Here is a 20,204-nt window from a genome sequence, read left to right as displayed (position 1 = left end):
GTGTTTATGTTGCATGTGTAAGTTAATCTTGTGTGTAAATAAAGTACCATTGATCTTGAACTAACTAACTGGTTGTTTGGCTCTTTGATCGATACCCGGCTGAATCTTGTGGCGATATCATTTGATACCTGGCGACTCTGAAAGCAATATAAGATATCTAAAGAAAGAAGGGCAACCTTATTGATTGCCATATTTATAGCAGGTAAAAAAGGCAACATTGGTTGTCATCTTCCAAAATTCTGTTGATTCTGGAAAGTCAGATAGACACAAAGAATTTACAGTGGAGAAAGAGGCCATTCAGCCCATCGGGTTTGTGCCGACCCTTGGAAAGAGCACCCCACACCTCCACCCTATCCCTGTAACCCCACCTAACCTTTTTGGACACTAAGGGGCAATTTAGCATGGCCAATCCACCTAACCTGCACATCTTTGGACTGTGGGAGGAAACCCACGCACACATTGGGAAAATGTGCAGACTCCGCACAGTCACCCAAACCGCGAATCGAACCTGGGACCCTGGAGCTGTGAAGCAACTGTGCTAATCACTGTGCTACCGTCCTGCAGATTGGAGTATGGCAAATGCAAGCCCACTATTTATAAAAGAAGGAGGGAGTAAACTGGGAAATACAGACCGATTAGCCTAACATCAGTCTTAGGGAAAATGCTAGCTGCTACTATAAACAATGTGATAACAGGGCACCTAAAAAATGTCAATGAGATTAGACAGTCACCATAGATTTATAAAAGGGAAATCATGTTTGACAAACCTACTGAAGTTTTTTGAGGACCTAACTAGCAGGACGGACAAGGGAGAACTAGTGGATGTGGTATATTTGGATATTCTGCATAAAGGGTTAGTGTGCACTATTAGAGCACATGGGATTATGTGTCTATATTGGCACGGGTTAAGAATAGGTTAGCAGACAGAAAAGAGAGTAACATCACAGTGGCAGATTGTGACATGCGGGGTACCAAGGAATCAGTGCTTGCTCCCCAGCTATTCACAACATATATAACAATGATTTGGATGAGGAAACTAAATGTGATTGTGCGATTTACTGGAAATGAAATGGAATCCGGCACCGAGGACAACCCCGCTATCAAACGGGACTCTGCTTCATTTCAGGGCCTCAGCGAGGAACCTCAGCCTCAGCCCTGTTGATGCTCCACTCAGTCCCATTTCCTGCACTAATGAGCTCCACTTGCTAGTGCAGAGAGAAATTAGGTGGCCCGAAAGATTTCAGTTAGCTGGATGTACGGGAGAAGCTGGAGTTATTCTCCTTGGAGAGGAGGAGGTTGAGAGGATATTGTAAAGAGATGCTCAAAAACAGGAAGGGTCTAGACAGAGTAGAGAGAAAACCTTCCCACTGGTGGAAGGGTAGAGAAGATAGGGGTGCAGATATAAAGTGGTTGACAAAAGAGCTGAAGACGACATAAGGACATTTTTATGCAGAGGTGTGGCTATGATCTGGAATGCACTGGCTTTTGAGGCAGATTCAATCGTGGATTTTGAAGGGAAATCGGTTGAGAACCTGAAAGGAAAAAAGATGCATGGCTATGGGGAGAGGGCTGGCAAGTGGGACTAGCTAAATTGCTTTTGCAGAGAGCTAGCACACGCTCAACAACTGAATTGCCTTCATGCTTTAATAATTCTATGATATATCCATATTTGTTGATGACACAAAGCTAAGTGGGAAGGTAAGCTTGAGAAATATGCAAAGGGCAGAAGAGGATATGGATTGCTTAAGTAATTGAACAAGAAGTTGGCTGATGGAGAATGATATAGGGAATGTGAGTTATCCACTTAGGTAGGAAGTAATGAAAAACATTTTTCCCAAAGGTGTGAGTCTAGTAAATGTTTGTTTTCAAAGGGATCTGGGCCCCTTGTGCATGAATCACAGAGTCAACATACAGGTACAACAAACAATTAGGAAGGCTAATGGTACGTTGGCCTTTATTACAGGAATTGGAGTATAAAGGTTGAGAGATCTTGCTGCAAATATATCAAGCGCTTTGGTGAGGTGACACCTTGACGACTGTACAGTTTTAGTCTCCTTTACTGGATATCTATGCAATGGAGGGGTGCAACGTAAATTCACTAGATTGGTTATCTGTCCTGAGAGATTGACCTTAAATAGCTTTTATTCTCTGTAGAATAAAATGGGTGTGATTTAATTTTTTAAAAACAGATTCCGTTCTGTGAAGGATTAGGGGGGATTGTCCCTGGTGCTTCGAACGGCACTCTTGTGTTTTCGCAGAGCTACTCAGTGCAGGAAGAGATCGAGCGCCATTTTAAAATGCCATCCAGATATCTAGAACCCCCAACGTGACCCCTGAACCCCCCAACTCATCTCGGAGGATTCCTCGGGGGCCCCCTGCACACCACCACCATTTTGGCACTGCCAGCCTGGCACCCTGGCAGAGACCCGTCCAGCCTGGCAGTGACTCCCTAGCACGCTGGCGGTGCCAGGCTAGCACCCAAGTGACACAGCCAGAGTTCTGGGTGGCACTGCCAGGGTACCAGGCTGGCAGTGCCACGTTGCCCTATTGGCATTAGCAGTGCCAGGATGCCACCTTGCCCAGAGGCCGACCATTTGGGGAGCTTTGATTGCCTGGGAGACCTCTCGCAAGTGCCGGTCTGCCTGGCCCCCATTTGTGGGGACCACTGCTGTGTTGCCCAGCTGGGGTCTCCTCGGCAAGGTCGGTAGATACCAGTAGCCAGCTCAATCTGGTGTCAGAAGAATTATTTTTTTTAAATGCATTTTAATATAAACATGTGTAAAAAAGTTACATCTTCAACAACACATTCCACAACGTCACAATCCACAGTTTGTACAATTTTACCACTTTTCACCCCTAACCTCCCCACGTCCCCATACCCCGTGAAGAACAGTTCCTCAAACATTGCCATGAACAACACCAACCATGTCTCAAAGGCCTCCTCCAACCCCCTCAACTCAAATTTGATCTTTTTCACCCGGGGAAAGTCATGCAGGCCCCCAGCCAGGCCCCCACCCCCGGCAACATATCCAACATCCAGTTCAGCAAGATCCTTCGCCCGGCAATTACAGAAGCGAAGGCCACAACATCAGCCTCCTTCCCCTCCAACAGCTCTGGCATTTCCGATACCCCAAAGCTCTCCACCATTGGGTCCAGCCTGACCTCCACCCCCACAATTATGGACAACGTCCCAAACACCGCTTCCCAGTACCTCTCTAGCTTCTCATATCCCCAAAACATGTGCGCATGATTCGCCAACCCTCGCCCGCAATTCTTGCACTCGGCCACCCCTTGAAAGAACCCACTCTTTCTCGCCCGAATCATATGCATCCTATGCACTACTTTGAACTGAATCAAGCTCATCTTTGCGCAAGAGGAGCGGTTGAATTCACCCTACGCATCGCCACACATCACCGACCCCAGTCTATTTCCCACCCAACTCCTCTCTCCATTTGCTCTGCCCTCTGCCCTCCAGCTCAATATGTCCCCAATCCTACCCTCTGCCGACTCGTCCGGGAGCAATAATTGCTCCAATTGGGTATACCTCAACAACCCGGGAAATGCACGCCGCTCCTTTCTGGCACTGTCCCGCACCTGCATATACCTAAATTTACTCCACTTGGCAACTCAAACCTCTCCTGCTTGTCCAAACCCGCAAACTGCCCTTCCATATATAAGTCCCTCACACTCTCCAGTCCAGCCTCCCTCCATATCCCATCCATCTCTCCCAGCTTAAACCTGTGGTTACCACACAGTGACATCAACACCGACATCCGCTCCAATTTAAAGTGCCTCCCCAGCTGATTCCACACCTTGACCGTTGACTGTACCACCGTGCAGCCCATATACGTCCCCGGAGCTAACGAGCAGAGCCGTCACCTTGGGAGCACATTAATTTTTACAACCTGCACCCTCCCTGCCACTCCACTGACCCCCCAAAGGCCTTTGCGAAGGGTTCAATCGTCAGCGCAAACAGCAACAGCAACAAAGGACACCCCTGTCTTGTACCTCTGTGCAATCCAAATCTCCATGAACTCATCCCATTCATACATACACTTGCCACCAGAGCTACATATAACAAGCACACCCACGCCACAAACTTCGAGCCAAACCCAAACCTACCCAAGACCTCAAATGAATACCTCCACTTCACCCGACTAAAAAGCCTTCTCTGCATCCATAGAGACAATGACCTCCAGCACCTTCCCCGACTTCGCCCCCTCTAATGCTATAAATCACCTCCCTCAGCCCGAACGGCTCCTCCAATGCCTACCTCCTCTCTTCCTCCAATCTTCGAAACTCCAATCCATTCAGGAACCGTCCCATATCCCTTCTTCTCCACCCAGCTCCACCCTGTACAACTTCTCATAGTACCCCCGGAACACCTCATTTATCTCCCCTGGCTCTGATACTACCTCCCATTTCTCCGTTCACACCTTTAACATTTCCCTAGATGCAGCCTACCTCCTCAGCTGGTGGCCCAGCATGCGGCTCGCCTTCTTCCCACATTCGTATTGCAGCCCCCCTCGCCCATCTTAGCTGCTCCATTGCCTTCCCCGTCGTCAACCTATCGAACTGCCCTGGCAACCTTTTCCTCTCCGCCAGCAACTCTTTCGTGAGGACCCTGACGTACCTCCTGCCACCTCAACTATCTCATCCAACAGACGTCCATGCTCCTCTTTCCTCCTACTATCTGTGTGTGCCTTGAACGAGATAATCTCTCCTCGGACCACCGTCTTCAACGCCTCCCAAAATGTGGCCGCTGACACCCCCCCACCCGTTCTGATTGATTTCCACACACTCCACGATCGCCGACCTGACCTTTTCACAGAACTCCTTATCCGCAACAAACCCAAACCCAGCCTCCACCCCGGCCTCTGTACCTGTCCCTCACTGAGCCTCACCACCAGCCAATGTGGCACATGATCAGATATCACAATTCCTGCATACTCCGCCCCCCCCCCCACCAAGAACAACACCGCTCGGCTCACCACAAAGAAGTCAATTCTCGAGTACACCTTGTAAAAGGAGGAGTACGCCCCACCTAGTGTTCTAAAAGCTCCAAGGGCCAACCATTCCGATTCGTTCCATAAACCCTCCCAACTCCTTCGCCAGCCTCAACCTCCCCATTGACTTGGGACTGAATCTGTCCACCCTCGTTCCATCTCGCAATTAAAATCTCCAACCATAACCAATAGTATCCAGATCTGGGATCGCTCCCAGAAAACTCCTCACAAACCCCACATCGTCCCAATTTGGTGCTTACACATTGACTAGCAGCACCGGCGTCCCTTCCAGCACCCCACTTACTATCACATATATTCCCCTACAGGTCCCGTACTTCCTTGGCCCCTACAAACCCTGTTCCTTTGTTCAACAAAATGGCACCCCCGTGACTTTGAGTCAAACTCTGAGTGGAATACCTGTCCCACCCATCCCTTCCTCAACCTAACCTGGTCCTTAACTTGGAGGTGCATCTCCTGTAAGAAGATCACCTCCGCCTTCAAACTCCTCAGGTGAGCAAAACCCAGGGCCTCTTAATCAGCCCATTTAACCCCGGACGTTTCACGTTACAATTCATAGAATCATAAAATTTACAGTGCAGAAGGAGACCATTTGGCCCATCGAGTCTGCACCGGCTCTTTGAAAGAGCACCCTACCCAAGCCCACACCTCCACCCTATCTCCATAACCCGGTAACCTCACGCAACACTAAGGGCAATTTTGGACACTAAGGGCAATTTATCATGGCCAATCCACCTAACCTGCACATCTTTGGACTGTGGGAGGAAACCGGAGCACCCGGAGGAAACCCACGCACACACGGGGAGAACAAATTCTCCCGGAAACTTCTGCCTCCACTCCCCTCTACCGTCCGCCATCATCCTCCTCCAGTTCAGCCTCCTCCAATGCCACCCTAAATTGGGCCCATGCAAGATGGTCCCTCTCTTCATCCATGACCACGCTCAGTCTCCAGCTCTGCCATGTTGCAACCCCCCTCCCTCCTTCCCTCTCCCACCTCCCTCCCCCTCCCCCACCTGGCCAGCTCTCCCTCGGCCACCTCCCCCACCTCACTTCCATTCACCAGCATTACGTGTCACCATGGCAGCTCCGCTGGCATGCCCCCCCAAAATACCCCTCCACCTCTCCCCACTCGCAGATAAAGAAAAACAACCAAAGTCACAACCCACCTCTTCCAAAAGAAAAACACCACAGATGGCGGCTACCCCATACACACATACCAACTTATAACTTCCCAAAATACAATATACAATAACATCAACAAACAAAAGAAAACAAAAAATATCCTCCGGCAATATATAACCATAACCTCCAACCTTTACAGATGCAGCTCCTCCATCACACACCAACTCTCTGTTCTTCCCCAGTTTATGGTCCCTGATAAATCATTCGCCTCTTCTGAATAGTACTCCCGGCCTTCAAAAATGACCCACAGTTTCACTGGGTACAGCACCCCAAACCGGATCTGACTTTAATACAACATCTCCTTGGCCCTGTTGAAACCTGCACACATCTTCTCCAGCTCCGCACCAATATTCTGATATATTCGGACACGGTTCCCCTCCCATTCACGGACTCGCTTCTCCCTCGCCCATCGTAGGATCTTTTCCTTCTCCAAGAATTTGTGCATGCGCATAATTATCCACACTCGGACTTCCGGTGACGGCAGGCGGGAGGCAGCCGCACATTGGAGGGCTCCCGTTTGGGAACGGCATTTTCGCTGAGTAACGCCCGGTCCTAGGGCCAGCGACGGCAGTAAAAGACGGGGGATAGCGCAAGGAGAAGAAGGATGTCGAAAATCACCAAAAAAACGGCTGGGAAAAAAGCGGCTGAAAGTCCGTTGGAGAGGGGAAAGGTCACCGCGGGGTAAACAAAGAAAATGGAGGATGGAGCACCAGGGGAGGCCGCAGTGCTTACGGCTGAAGAACTAACTAAGGTGATGGCTGCGGAATTCCAAAAGCAGTTGGCGCAGATTGAGAAATGTATGGAGATGGTGAGGAAGGAGATGAGGGAGGTTTTGAGTGCGCTGGTGGAGGAGGTGGTTTCCCAGGTGAAGACGGCGGTGGCGAGCGCAGTGGCGGAGGTGCGAGAGCAAGGGGAGGCGCTGAAGGAAGTGGAGGAGACAGTATTGCAGCACGGTGATCAACTTGCCTCGATGGGGAAAGAGATGCGGAAGGTGATGGACACGAACAAGAATCTGAGAGGAAAAATGGAAGATCTGGAAAACAGATCCAGGCGACAGAATTTGAGGGTCGTGGGGCTGCCCGAAGGAGTTGAAGGACCGAAGCCGACTGAGTATTTTGCCGCGATGCTGGCAAAACTACTGGGGGAGGGGGAAGATACCTCCCGATATGAACTGGATCGGGCTCATCGGTCGTGGAGGCCTGTACCAAAGGCGAGTGAGCCGCCAAGGGCAGTGACTCTGTGCTTCCGTAGGTACAGTGTGAAGGAGAAGGTCCTGAGCTGGGCCAAACAGAAGCGGGTGGTGCAGTGGGCTGGAGCTGGTATACGTGTATACCAGGACTTTATGGTGGAGCTGGCGAAGAGGCGGGCTGCCTTCAACCGGGTGAAGAGGGCACTATACATTGGCAAGGTGCAGTGCGGCATTGTATATCCAGCGAAGCTGAGGGTGACTTACAAGCTCAGGGACTTTTATTTTGGAACGGCGGAAGCAGCGGAGGAGTTTGCGAAGGCAGAAGGACTGTGGCAGAACTGACAAATTGAGGAATGGTCATGTGCCGATGTAACCTCATGATTGTATTTTCTTCTTTTTTTTTGTATCACTGCGCGCGGGTGTATAGGCTAAAGGAGCCAATGTTGCATATATTTGGACAAGGGAAGGGACGGGACTTTCACTCGAAAGGAGGGCTCTTTGGGGTGTAGGTGGATATGCGGGGTTTGCGTGCTAAAAGGGGATCTTTGGGCTTTCCTAGGGCCGGGCAAGGGGGAAAGGGACCCGGGCGGGGGCCTCCACGCTGGCCGGTTTAAGCCGGCCAGTGAACGGGAGTGAGGTTGGGGGAGGGACTGCGGCCATCGGAGCCTGACAGAACGGGGTCCGAGTGGTCTAGCCGGGGTGGAAAGTTGGCGGGAGGGAACCGAGGTTGGGGGAGGGAACCGAGGTTGGGAGGAGGAGTTTTACAAGAGGTAGTGGACGGGAGGAGCTGGAGACTTGGGGGGGGGGGGTACAACTTTGGGGTATCATGTACGGTACTCTCTTAGAGGCTGGATGGCGTTGGTTGTGTGGGGGGAGGGGGGGGGGGGCTGTGTAGATTAAGGGTGACTACGGGTAATCCCTGATTCCTTTTTGTCATTTGTTTATGTAAACAGGCGGGTTGAGGTTTGGGGGTTGGTGGGCGGATGGGATCGTTGTTATTATGGGGATTGACATATCTTGTTGATTATTGTTTATTGTTGATGGGTGTAAATGTGGGAGAAAACGTGAAAAAGGAGGTGAATAAAAAAAAATAATAATTATCCACACTCCATCCCGATGGTTTCCCCGCTCTCCGCCTCTGCCTTAAAAACCTTTGGGCCCTGCCACCTCTGGGGCCATGTCCAGCACTCCCTGCTCCACCAGTCCGGTCAACATCCTTGACACATATTTAGTGGCGCTCATTCCTTCCACACCTTCTGGCAGTCCACAATCTGTAGGTTCTGCCATCTGGAATTGTTTTCATGCTCCTCCACCTTTACCCTCAGCGACTTGCATAAGTCCCACAGGAGATCCACCCCCAGGGACACAATCTGGTCGCTTTGGTCAGACACCATTGTCTCCACCTCTCATATCTTCGCCCTTGTGCCTCAAGGCACTTCTCCATTCAGTCCATTGACCCTTGCAGAGGTGCTACTGCTCCCTTGATGCTTTCGACCAGTCTCCATGCATCTTCCTCTGCTGTCACAATTGATGAAGGCCATCAACTGTTCCATCTGGGCCTTTCCCACTGTTGTTGATCCTTCCCCCTCCACCATTTTTGCAATCACTGCTGTGCCACAGGTCCCTTCCAGTTCCTTAGCCAGGTGTTTTGCCGGGTCTGGTAGCCAGTAGACATAGCAATGTTATGGAAAACCCCTCCTACACCTTCTGCACCACTTTCCTGCTGGAATCACTCCACTAACGGGAATAAAGTGCCCAAACCAACATCTTCGAGCCGGAGCTAACCGGTGTGCGACCACCGGTAAATCATGCCCATGATCTAATTGAAATCAAATCCAGATAGGACTTCACAGAGTAGATGTTGTGTCTTCTAGCTGGAGCGTCTCAATCCAGGGGTCATTGTCTCAGAATAAGGGATCACCCATTTAGGACTAAGTTGAACAGAAATTTCTTCAGCCAGAGCGTTGTGAATCTTTGGACCTCTCTATCCAGTCGCTACAGATGCTTAGTCTCTGAGTCTAATCAAGACTGAGATCAACAGGTTTTTGGGCACTAAGGAAATTAAGGGATATAGAGGTAGGGGAGGAAAGTGGAATCAATACAGAAATTTGTGCGTGATCTTATTGAATAATGGAGCATGCTGGGTGAGCCATATTAACCAATCCTGCTCCTATTTCTTATGTTCTTACACATCATTCTTCTACACCAAAACATACATACATGGAAAATAGAAGCCATGGAAAATAGGCCATTCAGGCCTTCGGGCGTGCTCCATCATTTATTATGATCATGGCTGACCATTAAATTCAATACCCTGATCCCGCCTTCCCCCCACATCCCTTGATCCCTTTAGCCCCAAGAGCTACATCTAAGTCCTTCTTAAAATCGCACAACGTTTTGGCGTTCTGTCGTTGTAGAACACTTTGTTGCCGGGAAAAATAATTCCTTGTCCTCCCTTTTTTGACCCTGATCAGATTTGTGCTTGCTGTCACTTTCCTTCTGTTCTGGCAATCTTGATAACAATCCAAGAAACATTCCCATGTTTCCAGTATTCCCATCCCACAATCAGCAAAGTGGCAGAGTACAACTGCAGCCAAAATGTCAGCTTGCCAACAGCTATTTAGTATTATTAATATATTATATTGATAATATATATTAATGATTTAGACGAGGGAACAAAATGTAACATCTCAAAGTTTGCAGATGATACCAAGTTGGGTGGGAGGGTGAACTGTGACGAGGATGCAGAGATCCTACAGCATGATCTGGACAGGTTGGGTGAGTTGGCAAATCAAAGACAGATGCATTGTAATGGATAAATGTGAGGTTATTCACTTTGGAAGCAAAAACAAGAAGACAGACTACTACCTGAATGGCTGTAAATTGGGAGAGGGGTGTGTGCAGCAGGGCCTGGATGTCCTTGTGTAGCAGTCGCTGAAGGTAAGCATGCAGATGTAACAGGCATTAAAGAAAGCAAATGGTATGTTGGCCTTCATTGCGCAAGGTTTTGAGTACAGGTGCAGGGATTGCCGTTGCAATTATACAGGGCCTTGGTGAGGCCACACCTAGAATATTGTGTGCAGTTTTGGTCTCCTTTTCTGAGGAAGGATGTTCTTGCTCGAGCATGTGCAGCGAAGATTTACCAGGCTGATTCGGGGGATGGCGGGACTGACGTACGAGGAGAAATTGACTAGATTAGGATTGTTTTCGCTGGAGTTCAGACAAATCAGGGGAAATCTCATAGAGACTTATAAAATTCTAACAGAACTAGATAGGGTGGATGCACGGAGGATGTACCCGATGGTGGGTGTGTCCAGAACCAGGGGTCACAACCTGAGGATTTGGGGTAGACCATTTAAGACAGAGATGAGGAGACATTTCTTCACCCAAAGAGTGGTGAGCCTGTGGAATTCATTGCCACAGGAATTTGTTGAGGCTAAAACGTTGAATACATTCAGGAGGCAGCTGGATATGGCATTTGAGGTGTATGGGATCGAGGGTTAATGGGAGAAAACAGAATTAGGCTATTGAGTTGGATGATCAGTCATGATCATGATGAATGGTGGAGCGGGCTCGAAGGGCCGAATGGCCTCCTCCTGCTCCTATCTTCAATGTTTCTAAAGGCGTTCTAAACTTAGCCTAAGTCGCCAGGAAGTGACCCCCAGTAGCCAAAAAGATCAAAAAAATTACCTCATGAATGGGGGAATCTCTTTAAATGCCACTGTCATGATAATAGGGTGATTGTGGCAGTGGATGCCAGTATTAGATACAATATGGTGTACACAGTATTTCATGGGGTCATCAGACCTGGAGGTCAAAGGTCAGATAGAACATAGAACATAGAACAATACAGCGCAGTACAGGCCCTTCGGCCCACGATGTTGCACCGAAACAAAAGCCATCTAACCTACACTATGCCATTATCATCCATATGTTTATCCAATAAACTTTTAAATGCCCTCAATGTTGGCGAGTTCACTACTGTAGCAGGTAGGGCATTCCACGGCCTCACTACTCTTTGCGTAAAGAACCTACCTCTGACCTCTGTCCATAGAACATGTTAGGGTCGGTTGTAGCAAAGCCTTGCAGTTGTGCGTTCATGTTCTGAAAATGTGTTAGTAATAAAGTTAGTTTACAGAAATGGTGTCGGCCATCCTGCAACATAGAAACAAGACAACCACTGCTTTACCATACTTCCTCCGTAATCAAGACTTCGGAATGAGCAAATCAAATGGTCCTTGGAATCAATTTCCAAAAACGGTCTGAATACAAGATTTCTATTCAAATAATTTAATGAGCCCAGTGTTAATTTTTAGTAATTGCCAGGATGCGTAAACACATTTGGTCGCTGTTGAATTTCACACACAGCGCATGACATCCCACCTCAGACTTGATGTCCAAAATGCTGATTTTGTGCCCAAAAACTTGGATGAAATGCAATTAAATTTCTAACCCTATATCTCTATCAGCCTCGACTGAAAATAATAAAAATATATTAACACATTTGTGGGAATAGATACCAAAGTGATCAAATAATATTAATAAATAATTTAGATAAATGCAAATCATACAAGCAGTTCTAAATTCCATTAAATATGAAGAGCTATCTGAAGGTTATTTTTTAATGTGACATCTTGTTGTTTGGCACAATTCCGCCTCTGCTGAAAAATACATACATAATCTATTGCAATATTTTTCTAATGTTCAGAAATACTCATGTTCCATAGTGCCTTTTTTCCATAAATAGGATATGTGGCTGATGACAAATGAGTACAAAAACATCCTATTTATAACTAAACCACCCAGTCTTATTCACAAAGGTTTCCGCACTTACCAAAATCTGGGATTACTACAATTTTCTAAGCAAGCGGTTACTTAAAACATTTCAGTTAAGAGAAAATGCTGGAAAATCTCAGCAGGTCTGCCAGCAGCTGTAGGGAAAGAAAAGAGCTAACGTTTCGAGTCCGATGACTCTTTGTCTAGGCTAACAGACAGAGAACGTGGGAAATATTTATACTGTGGAGTGAGAATGAAAGATGAGTCATAGCCACAGAAACCCAGGGAAACCGGGTGCTAATGGCCACAGAAACCAAGGGGAAAGAGTGCTAATGGCAGGCCCCAGAGAGAACAAAAGATGTGAAAGGCCAAACGGCAGAGAAACTATCAGAGGGTGAACTGTTGATGTGGGGGAGGGGAAGGGGGAAGCAAAGAGGAGAATGGGTAAGGAAAGGTGGGTAAGATGGTGGGGGGGGGGGGTTAATATATATTAAGAAAGAGAAGAAAGAAAGAAATGGTAAAAGACAGTTAAAATTAAATGGGATGAAAACAAATGGGTTGAGGTGGGGTAGAGCTAATCGTCTGAAGTTGTTGAATTCTATGTTGAGACTGGAAGGCTGTAGCGTGCCTAACAGGAAGATGAGATCTGGTTCCTCCAGTTTGCGTTGAGCTTCACTGGAACATTGCAGCAGGCCAAGGACAGACGTGTGGGCATGAGAGCAGGGTCTTTTGTTAAAATGGCAAGCAACGGGAAGGTCAGGATCCTGAATGCGCACAGACCGAAGATGCTCAGCAAAGCGATCACCCAGTCTGCGTTAGGTCTCTCCGAGATGGAGGAGACCACATTGGGAGCAGCAAATGCAGTAGACCAAATTGGAAGAAATGCAAGTGAAATGGGATGTTAAGCGTGGAAGAGGTAAAGGGGCAGGTGTTACACCTTCTGCGATTGCATGGGAAGGTGCCATGGGAGATGGAAGAGGTACTGGGTATGGCGGAGGAGTGGACTAGATTATCTCGGAGGGAACGGTCTCTGCGGAATGCATGAAGATGTTGGCATATTGAGGTGCGAATTTGATCCCCATGGTTGTTCAGTGTGTCTGGATGAAGAACTTGTTGTCTAAAATGAAGACATTGTGATCCAGGATGAAGTGGATGAGTTGTAGAATTGCGTCTGAAGATTGGCAGTTGTCGGTGAGTATTGAGGCTGTTGCAGCAATCCCGTTGTCATGGGTGATGCTGGTGTAGAGTGCCGAGACGTCCATTGAGACTAGGAATGTTCCTGGTTCAACTGGTCCATGGGTGCTGAGTTTCTGTAAAAAGTCCGTCATATCGCGACAGAAGCTGGGGGGTTCCTTGTATGATGGGTTTCAAGGTACCCTCGATGTAGACAGAGAGGTTCTCACACAGGGTCCCATTTCCTGATACGATAGGACAGCCTGGTGTGCTGGCCTTGTGTATTTTCGGGAGGCAGTAGAGATCTCCAACGTGGTGAGTACGTGGGATGAGAGCACGTAGGGTGCTCTGAAGGTCTTGATCCAAGGGCTTGATCAGTCTGTTGAGTTGGCGGATGTGTTCTTTGGTCGGATCTGCGGGTAACTGTCTGTAATGTTCCTGGTTGTTGAGTTGTCGGTACACTTCTTTGCAGTAGTCCGTTCTGTTCAGTATGATGGGGCCCCTCCTTTGACGATGTTGCAGTTGGTCTTGAGAGTGCGGATGGCATTGCGTTGTGCTTGGGTGACATTCGGGGCTGTCTTGTGAATGTGACTGATGAATCTGGCATTGACGCGACTCCTGACAGCTTGAGCATACATGGCGAGTCTAGGGTCTAGGATCCCTCCTTTGGGAGGGATCCAATTTGACTCTTTCCTCTTCGGTTGCTGCACCGCAGATCTCTCGGTTTGCTGTTCCGCTTCATTGGTTGTATCATTGGGTTCGCTATCGGCCTTGTGGGGTCTGTGGAAGAAATCCCGAAGCCTCATTCGCCTGATGAATTCTTCCGTGTCTGCCGCAAGACTGATTGGGTCCATTTTGGTGGTGGTGCAGAAATTGAGCCCTCTGCTGAGGACTTCGATTTCGTCTGGTTGAAGGGTGTAGTCGACAAGTTTGCAATGGATTTCCCTTTATTGTTTTCTACTGTGGTACTGGGAGGCTTGGTTGCTGCTGGTGGTGATGCCGAGTTTCTCAAGCTTCCTGTTCTTGGTGTGCATAAAGGTGGCGTAGTACCATTGTCTCGTCTGTTTGGCAGTGTCCCTGCGTCCTGGGTGCAAGTTGAGAATATGGACTACCTTGGTTTCCAATACTGTGGGAGGAAATCGGAGCACCCATGCAGACGCGGGGGGAAAAGTGAAAACTCCACACAGTCACCCGAGGCTGGAATTGAATTTGGGACCCTGGAGCTGTGAGGCAGAAGTGCTAACCACTGTGCCGCCCTAATCATGATGTGGCACATTTTGGTAATTTATTAAAATAAAGTCCATCTGATTTATGGGTACACACATTTATAGATATTCGTCTACAGAAAGTATGACAAGATAAATAAAACAGTCTGTGTCATGTTATATAAGTTTCAAAGCTACACCTTCCTCCATTCAACACCTATTTATATTAACATCCGTTTTAACACCCCATGAGTATCAGTTTAGTAATACACTTCTGACAACTAGAAAAATAATGAGGGATAGTATTTTAAATCTACTCATCTTGGGACACCACCTCTCTCGACTCCTCAACTGTTGCTTAAACTATCAGACTGTTTATCCAAAAAACAATATTGGATGAACAGAAAATTTCTCCAATTAAATGTAGTCACTGGTTATGGTCCTCGCTCTAAATTCAGTTTCCCTAATAACAACTCCATCTCTGTCTGGCTAGTGACTGAGATTAAGACAGTCCATTTGCAACTTTGGTATCACATTTAATCCTGAGATGACCTTCCAACCAAATATTACTAAGATTGCTTATTTCCACCTCCGTTACATTGCCTGAGTTTGTCCATCCCAGCTGGTCATCCCTATTCCATTGCATTCCTGGATGAACTTCCACATTCTACCCTCTATAAACCTGAGATCATCTAAATTTTGCTGCCCAGGTCTTAATTCGTTAACTGTTCTCAGTGACCTTACATTAGCTCCTTCTCAAGCAATGTGTTAACTTTAAAACTTTGATACTTGTTTTCAAATCTCTCTATGGCCTCCCCCCCCTCCCCGGTTCTGTCACCTCCAGCCACACAACCCTCTGGGAGATACACTCCACCAATTCTGGTCTCTTGTGTATTCCAAATTATAATTACTCTAGCATTGGTGACCGTACCTTCAGTTGTCCTAGCTCCGGGGTGTTCAGTAGCACAAGTGGATAGCACTGACTTCACAGCGCCAGGGTCCCAGATTCGATTCCCCGCTAGGTCACTGTCTGCGGTGTCTGCACCTTCCCTCCGTGTCTGCGTGGGTTTCCTCGGGATGCTCCGGTTTCCTCCCACAGTCCAAAGACGTGCAGGTTAGTTGGATTGGCCATGCTAAATTGCCCTTAGTGACCAAAAAGGTTAGGACGGGTTATTGGGTTAGGGTGGAAGTGAGGGCTTAAATGGGTCGGTGCAGACTCGATAGGCCGAATGGCCTCCTTCTGCACTGTATGTTCTATGTTCTCCCCCATTCCCCCGCGGTGCAGGTGCTCCATGATCTGGCACATATGTCGCACTGTCCGCCTGTTCAGCCGGAGCCTTCGGCATGCCCGGTATTCGTATTACAGGCACAGCCAGTACACGCGAGGCCTCATATGGTGCCTCCTTTGTTCCTCCTCCTCCTCTTAGGCTTGTTGGGCAGCCGGCTGTCCATCCTCAGCTGCTGCCTCCTGTTCCGCTGGGTCATGTATAGCTGCTGCAGTTTCCTCCTCTCAAGCAACTCCAGCTCGTACAGCCGCAGTGCATCCCCCTGGGCTGCGGCGACTAGGAGGGAGGCCACCATCACTGCTTGTATTCCAATATCTATTTTCTGCAGGCGGTGAAAGGCCGACATGTTAGCATGGTACCTAACCCCATGCCCAACTAGGTTCAATGGGCTTTGCGGCCCCGGTTGGCACTGCGGACCTTGCTCCCGCATGTCCCCGCACCCCTGGTCCCGTCAGTGCCTGGCACTTTGGGGGCCTCTAGACCTGGCGTCCGTCCCTGCTGCCACTGGTATCGTCAGCTGGTGCTGTCCTTGCCATGGTACGCTCCGCGGACCCTGTCCGAAGCCCCCCTGTAGGGGCTACTGTGGGCGTTGCCCTTGGGCGGGCCGCGTGCTGCCCCGCTGGCGGGTGGTGGCCGGTTAAGGGGTGGTATGGTGGAGGGTGGGGTGCGGGGTGGGGGTTGGGTGCACCCATATGGCCAGTGTCACGCTGCAGAACCCGGGCCAAGATGGGTGGTCAGTGGGGTGCGCAGCAAGATGGCTGCCTTACAGGCTGCAGCAATGGCGGTCTGTGCCTGGACACCACGCCGGTCACGAGTGGGGGAGGGGGGGGGCAGAGAATCACCCCACGGCCCATCCCCTGGTCACGCCCTCCCCTGACCCACCCCCCCCCCACACTGGCCAGTGTCCAGCCCGGCAGCGCACGCTCACCCCTTTCCATGCCCTACCTCCTCTCTCTCCCTCATCAGCCTTGGCACCTGTTTCTCGATTTTTAAAAGCACAAGTGAACCTCGTCATCGGGAATTCCGCCCAGTGGAGGCGGAGTATCACTGAGGCCCCGGAGAATACCGGACAGGCTCGCTAATGAAATGCCAACAGCATTTGCTGTACGTGCGGAGTGGAATGCATTGTCGCCGCTGTTGAGGTAGCGGAGATTTGCGATTTGGCGTGAACCCGGCGCCCGCCCAAATTACGGTGCCAGAACTGATGTAATTGTTTCAATGTAATTGTTTCGCACAACATTGTATTACAAAGAACAAAGAACAAAGAAAAGTACAGCAAAGGAACAGGCCCTTCAGCCTTCAGCCCTCCAAGCCTGCGTCGGTCTAAACTAAAATCTTCTACACTTCCAGGGTCCATATCCCTCTATTCCCATCCTATTCATGTATTTGTCAAGATGCCCTTTAAACATCACTATCGTGCCTGCTTCCACCACCTCCTCTGGCAACGAGTTCCAGGCACCCACTACCCTCTGTGTAAAAAAACTTACCTCGTACATCTCCTCTAAACCTTGCCCCTCGCACCTTAAACCTATGCCCCCAAGTAATTGACCCCTCTACCCTGGGAAAAAGTCTCTGCCTATCCACCCTGTCTATGCCGCTCATGATTTTATAGACCTCGATCAGGTCGCCCCTCAACCTCCGCCGTTCCAGTGAGAAAAAAACGAGTTTATTCAACCGCTCCTCATAGCTAATGCCCTCCATACCAGTCAAAATCCTGGTAAATCTCTTTGGCACCCTCTCTAAAGCCCCCACATGCTTCTGGTAGTGTGGCGACCAGAATTGAACACTATACACCAAGTGTGGCCTAACTAAGGTTCTATACGGCTGCAACATGTCTTGCCAATTTTTATACTCAGTGCCCCTGCCAATGAAGGCAAGCATGCCGTATGCCTTCTTGACTACCTTCTCCACCTGTGTTGCCCCTTTCAGTGATCTGTGGACGTGTACACCTAGATATCTCTGACTTTCAATACACTTGAGGGTTCTACCATTCACTGTATATTCCCGACCTGTATTAGACCTTCCAAAATGCATTACCTCCCATTTGTCCCGATTAAACTCCATCTGCCATCTCGCCGCCCAAGTCTCCAAACTATCTAAATCCTGCTGTATCCTCTGACAGTCCTCATCGCCATCCGCAATTCCACCGACCTTTGTCGTCTGCAAACTTACTAATCAGACCAGTTACATTTTCCTCCAAATCATTTATATATACTACGAACAGCAAAGGTCCCAGCATTGATCCCTGCGGAACACCACTAGTCACAGCCCTCCAATCAGAAAAGCATCCCTTCCGTTGCTACTCAGAGCCTTCTATGACCTAGCCAGTTCTGTATCCATCTTGCCAGCTCACCCCTGATCCCGTGTGACTTCACCTTTTGTACCAGTATGCCATGAGGGACCTTGTCAAAGGCCTTACTGAAGTCCATATAGACAACATCCACTGCCCTACCTGCATCAATCATCTTTGTGACCTCCTCGAAAAACTCTTATCAAGTTAGTGAGACTAAGTGCTGACGCCGGAGTGAAAACCGGAGTGTTTCACTCCGGCGTCGGAGGCCGTTCCCAGCCCCCTATTCTCCCGCCCCCCGGGGGGCTAGGAGCGGCGCTGCGTCATTTACGCGCACCGGGCCTTGGTGCTGCGTAAAACCGGCGCCGCGTAAATGACACGGCCGGAACCGCGTAAATGATGTCATCCGCGCATGCGCAGGTTGATCGGCGCCAACCCGCGCATGCGCGGTTGCCGTCCTCCCCGCGGCCGCCCCGCAAGAAGATGTCGGATCGATCTTGCGGGGCAGCGGAGGAAAGGAGGTCCTCCTTCAGAGAGCAGAGAGGCCGGCCCACCGATTGGTAGGCACCGATAAAACATATTCACTTCAGGCCACCAGTCCCGCTGTTTTCAGCAACATCTACCTGTCTGCTCTTCCTCAGAGCCATTGTGGCCCTATTTCCTAGTGCTCCCTCAATGTTTTCACCTTCTGACCTATTGCTCCGGTACCCACCCCCCTGCCATACTAGTTTAAACCCTACCGTGTGACACGAGCAAACCTCGCGGCCAGGATATTTATGCCTCTCCAGTTTAGATGCAACCCGTCTTTCTTATACAGGTCACACCTGCCCCGGAAGAGCTCCCAGTGGTCCAGATAACTGAAATCCTCCCTCCTACACTAGCTGTTTAGTCACGTGTTTAGCTGCTCTATCTTCCTATTTCTAGCCTCATTGGTACGAGGTACAGGGAGTAATCCCGAGATTACAACCTTTGATGTCCTGTCTTTTAATTTTCTGCCTAGCTCCCTGAACTCCTGCTGCAGGACCTTATCCCCCTTCCTGCCTATGTCGTTAGTACCAATATGTACCACGACTTCTGCCTGTTTGCCCTCCCCCTTCAGGATGCCCGCTACCCATTCTGAGACATCCTGGACCCTGGCACCAGGGAGGCAACATACCATCCTGAAGTCTCTTTCACGTCCACAGAAGCGCCTATCTGTGCCCCTGACTATAGAGTCCCCTATGACTATTGCTCTTCTGCGCTTTGACCCTCCCTGCTGAACATCAGAGCCAGCCGTGGTGCCACTGCTCTGGCTGCTGCTGTTTTCCCCTGATAGGCTATTCCCCCCGACAGTATCCAAAGGGGTAGACCTGTTCGAGAGTGGGGGACAACCACAGGGTATTCCTGCACTGACTGCCTGCCCTTTCTGGTGGTCACCCATTGCTCTGCCTGCACCTTGGGTGTGACCACATTTATATAACTGCGATCTATGACGCTTTCCGCCACCTGCATGCTCTTAAGTGCATCCAACTACTTCTCCAACCGAACCATGCGGTCTGTGAGGAGCTCCAGTTGGGTGCACCTTCTGCAGATGAAGCCATCCGGGACGCTGGAAGCCTCCCGGACCTGCCACATCTCACAGTCAGAGCATTTCACCCCTCTAATTGACATTGCGTTAATGAATTAGTAAATTAAACAAAAAAAAATGTAAATTAAAAAGTTACTGTTAACTATATGTTTCCCAGCACTTGATTTCTACTATAAATGTAAATGCTAAATACAGTACTCTCCGGTCTCTGGCTTAGATACCCCTCTAAATTATGATTAAGTAATTAATTAATTATGTTTAATTAGTTTAACAGTGTTTAATTTTTAAATATAGTGCAGATTCCCTATCAGCCAATCAGGTCACAGCTTTCCTGTGATGTCACTTTTCAGTTCCCCCCCCCCCCCCCCCCCCCCCCCCGTCAGATCACTCAAAATAGCAGAATATCTATCACTTACCTGTTCCCAAGCTGCTCCCCGCCTCTCTGTCTCTCTCTCTCCCACTCCCGGAAATGAAGGCCGCTGGAACCTGAGGTAAGATTTTATGTCACCTAC

The 20,204-nt window shown here is 49.1% G+C and overlaps 1 protein-coding gene across 4 annotated transcripts in view; it reads right to left on the bottom strand.

Moving 5' to 3' along the window:
• The window catches only part of gpc5a (glypican 5a), a 1,780,902-nt gene that overhangs the window by 719,068 nt on the left and 1,041,630 nt on the right, over positions 1–20,204 (bottom strand). For 3 of the 4 annotated variants that reach the window (XM_072476228.1, XM_072476224.1, XM_072476226.1), the window contains exon 7: positions 11,431–11,499. The exons of the other annotated variant lie outside the window; for it this stretch is intronic. In XM_072476228.1, coding sequence (XP_072332329.1) covers positions 11,431–11,499 — 69 coding nt within the window. The remainder of the gene's footprint in view (positions 1–11,430; positions 11,500–20,204) is intronic. 4 annotated transcript variants of the gene reach the window in all.

Source organism: Scyliorhinus torazame, chromosome 15 (assembly GCF_047496885.1).
Source record: "Scyliorhinus torazame isolate Kashiwa2021f chromosome 15, sScyTor2.1, whole genome shotgun sequence".
Taxonomy (NCBI): domain Eukaryota; kingdom Metazoa; phylum Chordata; class Chondrichthyes; order Carcharhiniformes; family Scyliorhinidae; genus Scyliorhinus; species Scyliorhinus torazame.
The sequence above is the reverse complement of the archived record's forward strand: the minus strand, read 5'-3'. Positions and strand labels throughout refer to the sequence as shown.